This window comes from Ischnura elegans, chromosome 11 (genome assembly GCF_921293095.1).
Source record: "Ischnura elegans chromosome 11, ioIscEleg1.1, whole genome shotgun sequence".
NCBI lineage: Eukaryota > Metazoa > Arthropoda > Insecta > Odonata > Coenagrionidae > Ischnura > Ischnura elegans.
Genome location: NC_060256.1, coordinates 43,143,049 through 43,156,774, shown reverse-complemented (window position 1 = coordinate 43,156,774; position 13,726 = coordinate 43,143,049). Strand labels below are relative to the sequence as shown.

Here is a 13,726-nt window from a genome sequence, read left to right as displayed (position 1 = left end):
AAAGCTAATGCCTTCGGCCTGAAATGATTGCTGTCGATATACAAGGACACGTAGCACCGACTAGATTTTATTTTAAAATTTCATGGCAATGCATAACACTAAAAGCACCTTACTCACCATGTGTTCCTGTATTGAGTCCAAAATAAGGAATTGTCGTAACGCTGCCAATTTTAGCTTTGGCACACGCAGCAAAAAATCGAAATCCGTCAACTGCTCCTAGGACACATGAACACACGATACGCACCTCAATACTTCCGGCAGGGAACTGCAGGCGCTATGCTTCCAGCGGTATCCCAAGGTTTGGCATGGGCGAGTAATATGACGTCAAGCATATGAAAAGATCTTGCTGGCTGACTTTCTTGAGGGAGAGGTTAACATGGCCTGCTTCCTAAATCACTGCGGAAAATTGCTCGGGGCATTCAAATTTATTGAAGACATAAGACAAAGTTCAAAACTGTCTAAAAAACCCGTAAACATTACAACGCCTCATGTACATCTGCAACATTAGGAGTTTATTTATTTCCATTACCCATTAAACAGCACATTTACGGCCTTTACAATGGGGAATTAACAGTTAACAATGAAGGACATTCACACACGCTCATGCCCTGGCTAAGGGTAACTTACCCAGGCGGGACTCGAACCCGCGACCTTCGGTTTGGCTGGCGAGGACTTTACCCCGCCGCCATCGAGGCCGGCAAATTAATATTATTTATTATTTAATATAATATTATTAATATTATTTTATAATTAAGAGATCCAATCCCTTTATTCATTACTAGGCGAAATAATAAAAAAATATTTGATAAACGAAAAAATAAAATGCATCACCTAGCGTACGTAAGACTAATAATTAATAAGTGCAGTATACTATTTTATTCTATTTAGAAACAATAGTGTTGACCAGGCCTTGTGTGCACAGAGAGGGAAAAAGTATTATGAGGAAGTATTGGATAATAACTTACCTGTTTCTTAGGTACGAAATATAAATAATCGTAATAATGATTCCATGGTGATTTCAACCAAACGCCGAAAATCTCACCCATAGTAATAAGCTCCAGTGGCGCAATTGGTTAGCGCACGGTACTTATAAGGCAGTCGCCGTGAGCCATGCCGGGGTTGTGAGTTCGAGCCTCACCTGGAGCAATTTTTTTTTCATATTCCTGAATTCCCTGTTCTCTGTAAGTAGTTAACCCTTTATGGTCAACAATTTTTTTACCCAAGGAAAAAATTTTTTCCTTCCAAATCTTAATCAAGGGAGACCATAGGAAGCACACCTACCCATTTTTTAAACTTTTTTGTCAAAATTGATAAAAATTGAGGTATGTGCCAAATTCGGTACATTGGGCATTCCCGTAACAGTTAGGCTTCAACAGTAAGTAGGCAACCCGTCATACATTTTTAGATTAAAAAGACATAATTCCTCATTAACTGCCTCTTTACAACAATTAGTCTTACTAACAAAACATGGGAATATCCTTGGTCAAATTTTACCTATAATTCATTTCAATGCACAATGTGTAAATCATCAATAACATTATTACAGTCAAATATCAGCTGGCAGCATAATAAGTAATATGTGAGGAGGAAAACGGATATTTTTTCAAAAAGTAAACAACAATGTATCCATAATAATATGCCTGATGGCATTTGATTACTTAGTGAAATAAATTTGGAGAGAGTTACACATCATAATCAAACACTTATTCTAAAATGGATGCACTAATTTCTGTTGTCATTTCAGCAAAATATAAAAATCAATGGGGAAGTATTTGAAGAACTGCAGTAGATGGTTGGTAAAAATAACAATGAACCAAGTTATTTTTCATGAAATTTAATAAAACAATTTGAATTCTTGTTCAAGCACAAGTGTACATCGCATTTAGTACAAAGAAACACAGTTTTCCCTGAACAACCAGGGTTTTTGCACCTCTGCCTGACATCTTTTACCTGTGGCCAATGGCCAACACCATCAACTCGGCAAGTTGTTTCTGGTATTGGATTGGCTGGTCCTCTCTTTCTCTTTGCTTCAAATTTTGCATCCACGCTGTCATGTGATTTCCTGCCCCTCTTTTTCAAAAGAATGTCTTTTCCTCGTTTTGTTAGAGCCTCTGCTATTCTCATCTTGAATTCCAGCAAATCATTTTGCTTTTTCTTGGAAATGCCCAAAGAGTCACAGTCTCTCCGGTAAAGAGACCAACTATTCACCACTGCCAAGTCAACAAAATGAAAAAATAGTCTATGGTAATATTTCCTCGACTTGAGAAATATTCTGTATCTTGACAGATTTGCATCGCATAAATCTACGCCACCCATACAATCATTATACATTTTTACCATTCTGGGACACTGAACTTCAACTTTTCCCTTGCCCTTCTTGTCCCATCGTTGTACAGTTCCCATCGGATGAGCACCACCAAATGTACCCATCAATGTAACTGGTCGGTTATCAAACCACTTCACGACCCTGACACTTACTCCATCCACAGTGGCTTCCTTTTCATCGATTGAGCCCCTGCCTCTTTTCTTCAGTTCCTTGTCAGGCAAAAGATTACACCCTGGAATTCTATTGCATCTAACTGTCCCCAGAGAATATACTCCTTTTTTGTGTAATTCTGTCAGAAGCGCCAACGAGGTGAACCAATTGTCAAAATATAATGTAAAGTTTTTGTTGCTTTCTAAAATTGAAACTAAATTCAGGACAACATTACCACTTGCTCCTATGTCCGTGACACCAGGCAAAGGAGTGATTTTACCTGTGTATAGTTCAAAATTGTGAACTAAACCCTTAGTATCACAGAGCACAAAAATTTTATATCCCCATTTGTATGGTTTTTTTGGGTTGTACTGCTTCAATGTAGACTTCCCCTTGAAGGGTACAATTTGCTCATCTACACACAACACTCCACTTTGGGGAATTGCTTGAAACTTTTTCACCACATGGTCATATATAGGTCTAATTTTAAACAATTTATCATGCAATGGATTGTCCTTTCCAACCATATTTGTGTTGTCATTGAAATGAAGTTTGCTCTTGATATCCTCAAACCTATTTCGTGAAATAACTGATGATACTTCATTAAGTTTTGTGTGTACTCCCCAGTACATTCGAGACCGTGGAAAATTAAAAATTGACATATACATAACACAACCAAGGAATTGCTCAATTTCTTCTGGTGAAACATTTAGAGGTTTATTCACATTGACCTGTAATGCATAGAGGTTGCTCTGTTCCACAATGTGGGTAATAATTTCTCTATCAAATATCTCTAAAAAATAATCAACTGGGGGCTTAACTGATTCTGCAGGATCTATTTGTCCAAGCCATAGGGGACACGTTTTTGGACTGTCAGCACCACAAGTGGCCTTCCAGACTGGCAACCTTTTTATTCCCTTTCTGCCCACAGACTCGACAGGGTGAAGTTCTGGCGTTGTTTCATCTTCAGAAAAACTATCTGAAGCACTTTCGGAGTCATCAGGTGACTCTGATTCCACATCTTCATCGCTTGAGCTTTCACCAGCATGAGGATCATCACTATCCTCCGGTGGTACAATGACATATTGCACGACTTTCCTCCTCTTTTTCCCATAAAAAAAATCAGGATTCATTATCTGAAATAGGGTACAAATACTATATCTAAAAATGCCAAGAATAAATGTTATAACTAGCCATTTGACTACTCTTTACACTCAATTATATAAATACGACAATATCACGAAGTATATTTATAAAATATTTTATATCAGGTTTCAGAGGCGATTTATTGACTTACATTGCTGTATTGCCGTAACAGCCCAGAGGGACGAATTCGTCACACACTTATTCTTCCTTCAATTTCCAATAATCTGAAACATTAACATGTCACGATTACATATTACAATAATTAAAACCATAAAGAATGCATAATAAATTTTATAAACACATAAACTTACCTATGAAAGCCAAAAACTTAAAAAAAAACACAGCAAGTGAACTTTTTTCCATGTGCTTTGCTTCGACTTATTCCGATCGTCGTCAGAGTTCTACCTTTCCCCGCTTGGTAGCGACACTTACTGCAGCCGGCAGATACGAATGTGCCGAAAACGTCTCAATGGGCTTTTGTGGAATAACTCACTTAGCTACTGATACAAAATGATTCTGGAGGTATATGCCGAATTCGGCACACCTGACGTTAAAGGGTTAAAAGATACATTTATATTTTCAAACCATTTCATAGGTAAAATCAACCCAAAGCTTTCGTGAGCATAAAGCCTTTTTTGCGGCGATAAAGGAGTATGCAAGCAACCACCGATACAGTCTAGTGTTACTTAAAACACACTTATGAATGCCATGTTAGTACACTACTACCTGGTTATCAACATGATACTCTGCGAGTCAGGGGCGCAGCTAGGATTTAAGGCTGGGGGGGGGGGGGGGGGTGGTTAGATGCAACTTATACCGGGGTGTATAGGGGTGTGGAGTACCCATCAGGGTAAGCGGTAGGTTCGAGATTAATACATGGCGGAATTTTAAGATAAAGGATTCAAAATGGTGAGTTTTATGACTTTCTGGGGGATATTTCATTAATCCTTACACCATTCTATTAGTAATATCAATCCATAAAGTAAAATGGGTTAAACTTAAAAATTTCTCTGAGCTCTGGGGGGGGTTTTAACCCCCAAAACCCCCCCTCGCTGCGCCACTGCTGCGAGTCACCTCTAAGGCGCTATAAGAAAAATTAAGAGAGATATTTTGCCGAACGGATAGGTATGGGAATTCGTTTTTCCCGCAGAACAATAAAGGCCTTTAATAAATACTAGGTGTAATGTCGTTGGAGCATTTGATTTTCATGTGCAAAAGGATGACGTCCTAACACACGCATATTGTGGCGGCTTATGGCGAGGTTTGTAGATGTAGAGGAATTAATACATTTATTTATCCGGATTCAGTCTCTGTCTTCATATTTTTTACCACTATTATGACTACCTCAAGTCCTTGCACCTTCTCTTTTTCGTTATTTCCCCCGGAACGAAAGGCCAAAATTCGAAATCATCTCCTGTTCCTCAACTACAGCTCGTTGTTGGAGTTTTCCAAAGAACTGATCATGTTGCGGGACAGAGAACTTTTATCTGAGCAAAAGGTCTTAGCGTTGCGTTTGGTTCCATCATTCTATCTTGTTTGGGGAGACAACTTTTAGTATTTTTGATCCATAAACATGGGGTCGCAGCTCGTTAGTTACTGAGGTATGGCAACGCAAACATTTTAAAAATACTTCTGACGAATATTTCTCGGGTTTGCATCCAGGTTAAAGCTTTTATACAAGCCGACGTTTCGGAAGACGACTTGTCTCCCATCCTCAAGGCTGTGGAAGTCCAATTCCAGAAGTATGGAAATTAAAATCGTTTATTTTTGAAATAAAATTTGCAAATCTTGAAAACGGTTTTTTTTTTGGGTATCCAGCATTTTCGAAATTTTATTTGATACTCTGCATTTTTTAGGACATTAAATAATTAAGTTTGGACGAAATTGTGCTATTATAATTGTATGAAACAATTAATCACAAAATGGGTGAGATTACGCAATCGTATTGTTGATACTTGCTCAAGGCTCTCGTTTAGTTTATCTCACAGGTCGCAAAAAGAAAATCTGATCAGATTTGGCTTAACTTAGTTTGTTCCCAAGTTAAATACTGGGACATTCTTATGACTCAATAAATACATTATACCCGTTTGTAATGATCAACTGTGTAGTATAGACAATGTTATCACTATATATTTAGCCACATTCGGTTTCTGTCTTCAACTTTTTTAAACCATTATTACGACTACCTCAGGTCCTTGCACCTTCTCTTTACCATCATTTCCTCCGGAATGAAACGCCATAATTCGAAATCATCCTCTTTTCCTCAACCATTGCTCGTTGTTGAAGGAGTTTTCGAGAGAATTCATCTTCTCTTGTGGGACAGAAAAGTTTTCTGAGGGAACTCGTGATGCTTTTTGTCACCGACCGGTATCTCGCAATTCTCTCGGAGTAAAAGGACTCAGCGTTGTGTGTTGAGTCCATCTCTCTTCTCTTTCCCTTTTCAAAAAGCTACCGAAGGGTGCGCTACTCCGGGTTCTCTCTCGTGCTGAATGCCTCCATCGTGAAAAGAATCACTGTGAGAGAACGCAGAGAAAGGAATACTTCCCCTTTCTTTCCTTTTCAAAAAATCTCAGGAATTTTCGGATTGACTCATATCCAAAGACTCATCATTTTCCTTGGATGCAACGAATTATTCGCTTTCATCTTTACACGAAAGCGGGCGAGAGAATAATGAAAGAAAAGGGGAACATAATATACATTCACATGGTTCCAGTGTATGGAAAGAGGCTTTCGTTTTGAGGAAAAATATACACAGGAAGGAAAGCAGAACAATATCTACTGCAGTGTAAATTTTAAAATCCACGTTCTTACGAAGTATTTTAAGGGAATGGAATATCCTTCAGTATGGAATGACACCATTATGTTAGCCGATTGAAGATGTTCAACATATTTTATTCGGTAACTGAAACAATAAACTTTTTTTGGCTTTCAAATATATATTTCAAAAAACACGACCTGAGATTCATAGCATAGTTCCATCGTCAGGTGTAACGTAAAATACATTGTCAGGCAAGGGCGTACCCAGTGTCATAAGTAGGGGGGGGGGGCAAGCCATGGTTACTCTAGTCGTAACATTTTAACATGGAAAAGGTGAATGAAACCAACATTCTAAGAAAATTATATTAGCGCTTTATTAGTTTTAGAAAATATTTGCTTAAAAAATTATTTTAGTTACTTATACTATTAGAGCGTAGGTTTCCGCGGCGATGGTTTGATCTCTGCATTTCTTGAGGGTTTTCTTCCGCGTCAGCTTGTTTGTAGACAACAGTTTCGCTAGGATAGCCAACGAAACTGTTGTCTATAAACAAGCTTACGCGTAAGAAAACCCTGAACAAATACAGAGATTGTATTATACTAATATCATTTTTCGTTGGTTAAAAGAAAATTTGTTGAATACTTTCGTTTCAATTCAGTACTGATTTTGCTTAAAAACTTTTGCGATTTTTGCTTCTAGGGGGGCAGCTGCCCCCGTCCCTCGCTGGGTACGCGCATGTTGTCAGGTAGCCTCACATGTAACTAACAAGAGGTTTTTTTTTTCAACCTTCGATAGCCCAGCAAAAACACCATGCAAGCAACAGGCGGGTACTGCGCAGGAGGGACAATTGCGCGTCCTCCTTACTATACGTTTAAGTCATTTCCGACCGTAAGTTGTTAATTTTAAGTTAGTGGCAATCTCATTAACTACACTGCCTCAATTGATTCTCCCGCCAAGTGCGCACTGCGGAGTGACTCACCGAATAGCTTCAGCATTGACATGTCTTGACCTTTGTGCCGATAATAGAGAATTTTTCTTTAATGCAATGCGGCTAGTGTGTGAAACAGTGAGAAATCTTACGCCCATTGTCATTGAAAAGATAAGAAGAGACATCCTGAATTCTGGAAGTATTCTGATCCATGACAACGCCCGTCATCTCAGCGCTGATGCAGCCCAACTGCTCCTTGAGCGATTTCAATGGGATATTTTCGATCACCCGCCGTGAAATGCCGACCTAATGCCGGGGAACTTCCATCTTAACGCTGAAATGAATAAGTGGCTAGATGGGAAGCGTTTTCAAACGGGTAATGAGCTTCAGGACATACTTAGGTATAATTCGCTGGAAGTTATTTGTGGCAACATTCCATGAAGAAGATATAGCAAAGCTCGTCCACAGGCACAACCAATAGGGTAATTTCCTTCATCAAAGAAAACGAAAGGCATTGATTGCGATTCGTTACCCACCATTAGTGTATTCATAATACACAAATTATTTGGTTTTTGAAATACCGGTTTAGACGAATGGCAAGGGTCAAATTTTATCCTCATTTGAAAAAGGCCAGATTGGCGCCCATGCGATTCCACTCCACGTGACGTCACAGGGACCTAGTTTCTACACGAGATGATAGGAGTTATACATCGTCTGAGGTTACCAATGCATGCATGAGGCACAGAGCTCAGGGAAACATGTCTTAATAATCACCTATTAAAACTGGCTAAGGTCGGAAAGTTTTCTTCGTTTGATAAGGTATTAATAAACCTTTTTTAAGCCAAGCGCTACCATCCAGCAAGGTACTCAGCTACCCTCTAGCAGCCTGCGACGTATCAGCGCTAAGCCTCGCCTCAAGGTCACCTCACCGGGCGGGAGGGGGAACCAGAAATACGACGTACGGAGATATTTCCCGGCATTCATACTTAAGCGTCGCGTTTTCGCGCGCTTGAAAATGTTCACTTTTCACTTAATCGCGAAAAATAGATATTGTCATTTAAAAATCTAAAAGCGTGAAATACGTACTCCAGGAGTAATAATCTTTCGATTAACGCAATAAAAAAATATTAGGAAACCACCCTATTCCTCGTTCGCCGAGGCGATCAACGTCGAAAGGACACCACGAGCGTGCTCAATATTTTTTGCTACGAAATAATTTTTAATCTATCACTTCCTCTTCTGATCATGACCCATCGGAGTTTGACAAAAAAAACGGCCCTCCTATGTTGAGAAACCTGGGTTGTGTTTTTTCAAATACATTAGTAGACCCAACAAAGTTTATTCCTTCATTTTCCACAATGGAAAGGTTTTGCACAGTTAAGCCAGAAGTCATCACTTATTTTTTCACTCGTTTTAAAGAGACAAGGATTTTTGGGTTTTACACTCCATAATCGTAGATATATATTGTTTCAAGATACATAAAAATTGTTATCTATGAGCTAAATTTCCAGAATATAGAAAAAAAATTATGAAGGCTAGACTAAAAAAAAACGAGAAAAATGATACATAAAAATAACCCGCATGAAAGCCTCAATATTTGATGAAAGCCAACGAGATAGTATGAATTTCTATGGAAGCTATAGTTTTTATTGGTAGCTTTTGTACGTGTGCCTTCAAAAATTGATAATCATGGAAATATTGTTTTAAGATGCATCAAAATTAGAATGTGATGTATGAATATCTAGCACAGTGAAGAAAAAATTAAGAAGGCTAGACGACCAAATGCTACGAGGAAATAAATAAATAAAAAATAACCCGCATAAAAAGGCATAATATATGATGAAATCCAGCGAGCATGCGTGATTTTTACAGAAGGTTAAAAGACCATGTCAGATCATTTTCATGAAATGAACGGAATTGCTCATATAAGAAAGTTTTTCTCATTCCGGCTTCATCATCGATAATCATGGAGATATAATATGTTTTAAGATGCATCAAAATAAAAATCTATCTGCTTAATATCCTGCAAATAGAAAATCAATTTAAGAAGGCTAAAATAACAAATATTAAATACTATGAAAAAATACAAAAAAATAACCCACATAAAAGGCAAAATATATGATGGAAGCCGGCCTCGGTGGCGGATGGGTAACATCCTCACCTGCCAAACAAGAGGTCGCGGGTTCGAGTCCCGCCTGGGTAGGTTTCCCCTGTCCAAGGCATGGTTGTTCGTGTACCTTCACTTGTTTAATTTGTTGAATACTCCGATGTAAAATGGCCAATTTGAGCTGTATTCGGTGGTTTGAGAATTAAAAAAAAGCTAGCGAACATGTTTAAGTTTTTTACGGAAGGTTAAAAAACCATGAAAGATCCTTTTCATGAAATGATCGGAAAGGATCATTGTAAAGAGTTTCTCACGCAATGCGCGGCAGATGAAATGCAATGCTCTTATATCATATGACATCGTGTTTTCCCAATATAAACGATTCCGTACAAATGTGATGGTACATTCTTATCTAAAGTCCGAATAGCCCAGGGATTCACTTCTCATACTGAAGATACAATGAACATTGCAAGCATAGCAGAAGATCCCGAATTGAAATTCTGATTCATGAGGTTTCCAAGATCCTGAACCTTATTCTAGATATATCACGACGGATGACGTAAACGCATCGCAATTCATGTAAGATCGACCGAAATACCTTTTCTTTGCCTCTTCTCCTTTGCTCGCTAAACCCTTTCTTTTTTTTGAACCTCGAATTGATGTCCAGGAGGCCTTCATTCAATCTCAATCCGATAGGACGGCAAAGTTTTCCAGATCTTCAAATCTATTCGCATCCCTCATATCCCTAGTAGGGTTTTCTGAGATTATTTACTGCTGTCCTAAAGAATGTCGCATCAACAGATATGCCACGAGATATGGACGGACAGTTTCCTTACCATCTGTCGCAGGGTGGAAGAGAAATGGAGACATTTGAGACGTTAACCGCTTTCGGAAGTCGGAGAACCGTCCGGGTTGCCACCAGGTGTCCTAGGAAACAGGGGACTTCGCAGAGGGGAGCGCCATTGTGTCCCGGCAGGTGGTGGACTAATATTGGAGGAAGCCGACTTGTCCCGTTGACTGTGTGGACCGCCAGCACCCTTGTCTTCTTGAGATGCTCCCTCTGAAGGATCTTAAGCGAGGCTCATGAGGTGTAAATAAAGTATCTGAAGGAAACGTCTGTGATGCACATTCATCCATATGGAAGAGAATTGACGAGAAGCGAGACAGTCAAGTGTGATCCTGCGGTTGGTCAGGTGAAACGCTTCTGCTAATGTCCACGCTAAAAGGTGCGCAATCCCCAAGCTTAGAGTTCCCATTTGGCTCAAGGGTTTATTGTGAGTTAATCTATCGTGAGGAAATGGGGAGTATTATTGTGCTTCGAGTTCAATGCTAGGCAACGATTTATCACTTCGAAGACGAGGGGACGGGTTGCCAAAGGAATGGCTGGCTCTATTGTCATTTCTCCTAAGATGTATCGTTGTCGATATCCGGGAAGGATTTCTGAAATTCGCGCAGCCACGTGGTTCGGAAGCGGGTGGTCGATTAGGCACTGATTTATTGCCTGACCGAGGCTGCCAAGTAGCACGTGACACGCGCCGACCCACTCGGCCGTTTAAAATGATAAATTTGTTTTTTTTTTCTCTTTGCCTCTATGTTACACGTTGCTTACTGTCGGCATCAAAATTATGTGCCGCTGTACTTCGTAAATTTATATCTGGACTCGTAACCATGCTAAAATAATGAATAGTACATCATTTTAAAGAAAATGCTATTCTTGATTCTGATTTACTTTTTGAATGAAAATTTTGAAAATGTAGACAAGCCATTGCAATAAATACTCCGCGCAACATAAAATTAGCCGTTTTGTCAACTTCATCAACTTTGTTCCTCAGCCTTGGAAAATCCAATAGGTACGTCTACATCATTCATCTTCCAAAGTAAGTAGAAAGTATTAATGTAGATAAATAAAATGGAATTGGCGTATTTTTAGAACCCATAATTTGTTGCTAATTTACGAAAATGTTTAAACATTATTCTCACTTAGAATATGCTGCTAGCGTATGGGATTCTTATGAAATAGGACTGTTAGCTGAAATCAATCGAGTACAACGTAGGGCGGCTACATTTGTGATGAGTTGTTACAATAAAAAGTGCAGCGTTTCCAGTATGTTACACGAGTTAGGATGGGAATCTTTACAGAAGCGTAGATCGAAGTATAGGCTTAATTTACTCCGCAAACTCGAAGAAGATATTTTCTCAGACGACGTGAATCATATCCTTTGTTTACCGTCGCACTATCATAGACGTGAATATGAGAAGAAAATAAAAGAAATAGACTGCAAAACAGAGAGATTTAAAATGTCATTCTTCCCCCTTACTACTAAGAATAGTAACGTTGTCTCAATTAATAGGATTAATGGCGTCACTCCCTAGGATGACTCATTGCAAGTTTTTTTTACATAGTTCTAACCTTGAATGTATTTGCTATAGAAATTACTAACCATTGGCAAGTTTTGTCTCATGAATATGAATTTATATTTTGCGAGAATGCGTAATATTTCTATGACCGTGCGGTGTGCATTTGGCGGTCCTCTTGGATGGTGCATGGTAGTGATTGGTCACCCCCTGCCAAACACTCTAGCGGTGACTCGCAGAGTATTATATAGATTTAGATGATCTAATCCTACAGTTTACGCCGAAAGAAAAAAACTGATTAAAACACGATTTAATTTATTTTTTATTTTTCGTATTTAGTATTTCGTGTCTGTAATTAGTAATGTTCTGAAGAATTAACACAGGTTATTGCCAACGCTTCGTTATATTCAAATGTACCTTCATCAGGGCTATGAATTAACTTACGACTGAATTCTTTTTCTTTTTTGTTTTATTACTGTAAAAAGTATTGTAATAACCTTTTCTGCCTTTAAGTATCAAATTTATACACTCATTTTCACTCATAGCCCTGACGAAGGTGTATAAATACGTATATCGAAACGATGGAAAAAATTGCATTTAAATTCTTCAAGACGTACACTCCAAGACAACAAGCAACGTTAAAAATACTCTAAAAATCTACTGCCGTGTTGCAGGGCAGAATCATTTACAATGGACCGATTTCTCTGAGTATAGATCATAACGTAAAAATTTAGTAAATACTAATGAATACAGTCCAGAACGAATGAAGTTAATTTGAGATTTGTAGAATGGACTTGCGGCGAGAGTGCAAGAACATTATATTAAGGCTGGTGTCGTAACACCCCCCGCCACACGTCTTTTGAGGCGGCTTGCAAGGTAGTATGTATTATGTAGATATGTAGTTGTAGATGTGTTGAGAATTGAAGGGTCTAGCAGTGCAAAAAAAGTATCTGTAAAAGTAGTAACGCGTTTGTGTGATTATAAATCTCAACATAACTTCGTAACAAAAATCAGAATTGTATCAAACGCTGAAAATTAATGTTAGTCTGATGGAAGTATCAATAAATCGCCTGAATTATATTAATACTCATAAATAATTGGAGCCTATTATTTTATTTTGAAAGCCACAAGAAAATGTCCCTTTCTCACTTTGCCCTTCAGTTGTTAGTAGCAAGAAATATATATAATATAATAAAAAATATAATAAAATATATAAGGCAAAGGGACGTGTTGCCAAAGGCGTTTGAAATACACTCACACGAGTATTATAAACGATTTCAATAAACTTCTTCTTACCCAAGGGTGGGCACATAGAAACAATTAGTAATAGATGAAAAATAAACGAAAACTAAAAGGAGGGAACTTAATGGGAATAGTTGTTTCTTTCGAATTTTCGATGGGACGCAGCCCATCTTTCTCAAGAGAGAAGAGGAAAAAAAGTGAGGGTAGAATGAAGGGTGTAAAGGAAAGGGTAAAGATGGAGGGAGGGAAAACGTTTGACGGGGATTGGTTGTGCCTTAGTGGGTGCGGTTGATTCGTGGTGCAGAAAACGCACGGAAAGGCCAAATGCACGCCTGCTCCAGGTCCTTCAGCTCTAGGGGGGTGGTAGACGGGGAATAGTATTGTGCGAATATTGGCCACCCGCCCCCGTCTACCACCCCATAGAGCTTCTCATTTATATTCTACGTTCCGGCTTGTTTGATAATATTTATTCCCTATGGTCACCTCATTTTATCCTTGGCAATTAAGCTGTTTCCTGTTGTAATTGAGTACGGAATTTTTTTTTCATCTATCGTTTACACAAATATTTTATTCCATATTTTATCCACTGTGGCTACTGAATGGATTTGAACATTTAACCCTCATCTACCTTTTGATCGAGGGCTCAACGTCTTCACCGAACTTTTTAATGATGGTCTCCTAAATTCCCCTTTGCAGGTTATCCATCGTATCCTCCCCTGT

General features: G+C 38.6%; 1 protein-coding gene and 1 non-coding gene across 2 annotated transcripts; one reads left to right on the top strand and one right to left on the bottom strand.

The window, feature by feature from the left end:
• Positions 1–1,054: 1,054 nt before the first annotated feature.
• Positions 1,055–1,146, top strand: Trnai-uau. Its single transcript is given in 2 exon segments — positions 1,055–1,092; positions 1,111–1,146. It is a non-coding gene; the product is annotated as a tRNA-Ile (tRNA).
• A 59-nt stretch (positions 1,147–1,205) lies between these two features.
• Positions 1,206–3,898, bottom strand: LOC124167957 (piggyBac transposable element-derived protein 3-like). Its single transcript, XM_046546025.1, has 2 exons — positions 3,774–3,898; positions 1,206–3,612 (listed from the first exon to the last, which is right to left on the bottom strand). The coding sequence occupies exon 2, from the start codon at positions 3,607–3,609 to the stop codon at positions 1,819–1,821; it is 1,791 nt and encodes a 596-aa protein (XP_046401981.1). The 5' UTR covers positions 3,610–3,612; positions 3,774–3,898; the 3' UTR covers positions 1,206–1,818.
• Positions 3,899–13,726: the final 9,828 nt, after the last annotated feature.

What these genes read in the sequence shown, in the direction of transcription:
- LOC124167957 (XM_046546025.1), bottom strand. Translation starts at nt 3,609, where the DNA reads ATGAATCCTGATTTTTTTTATGGGAAAAAGAGGAGGAAAGTCGTGCAA.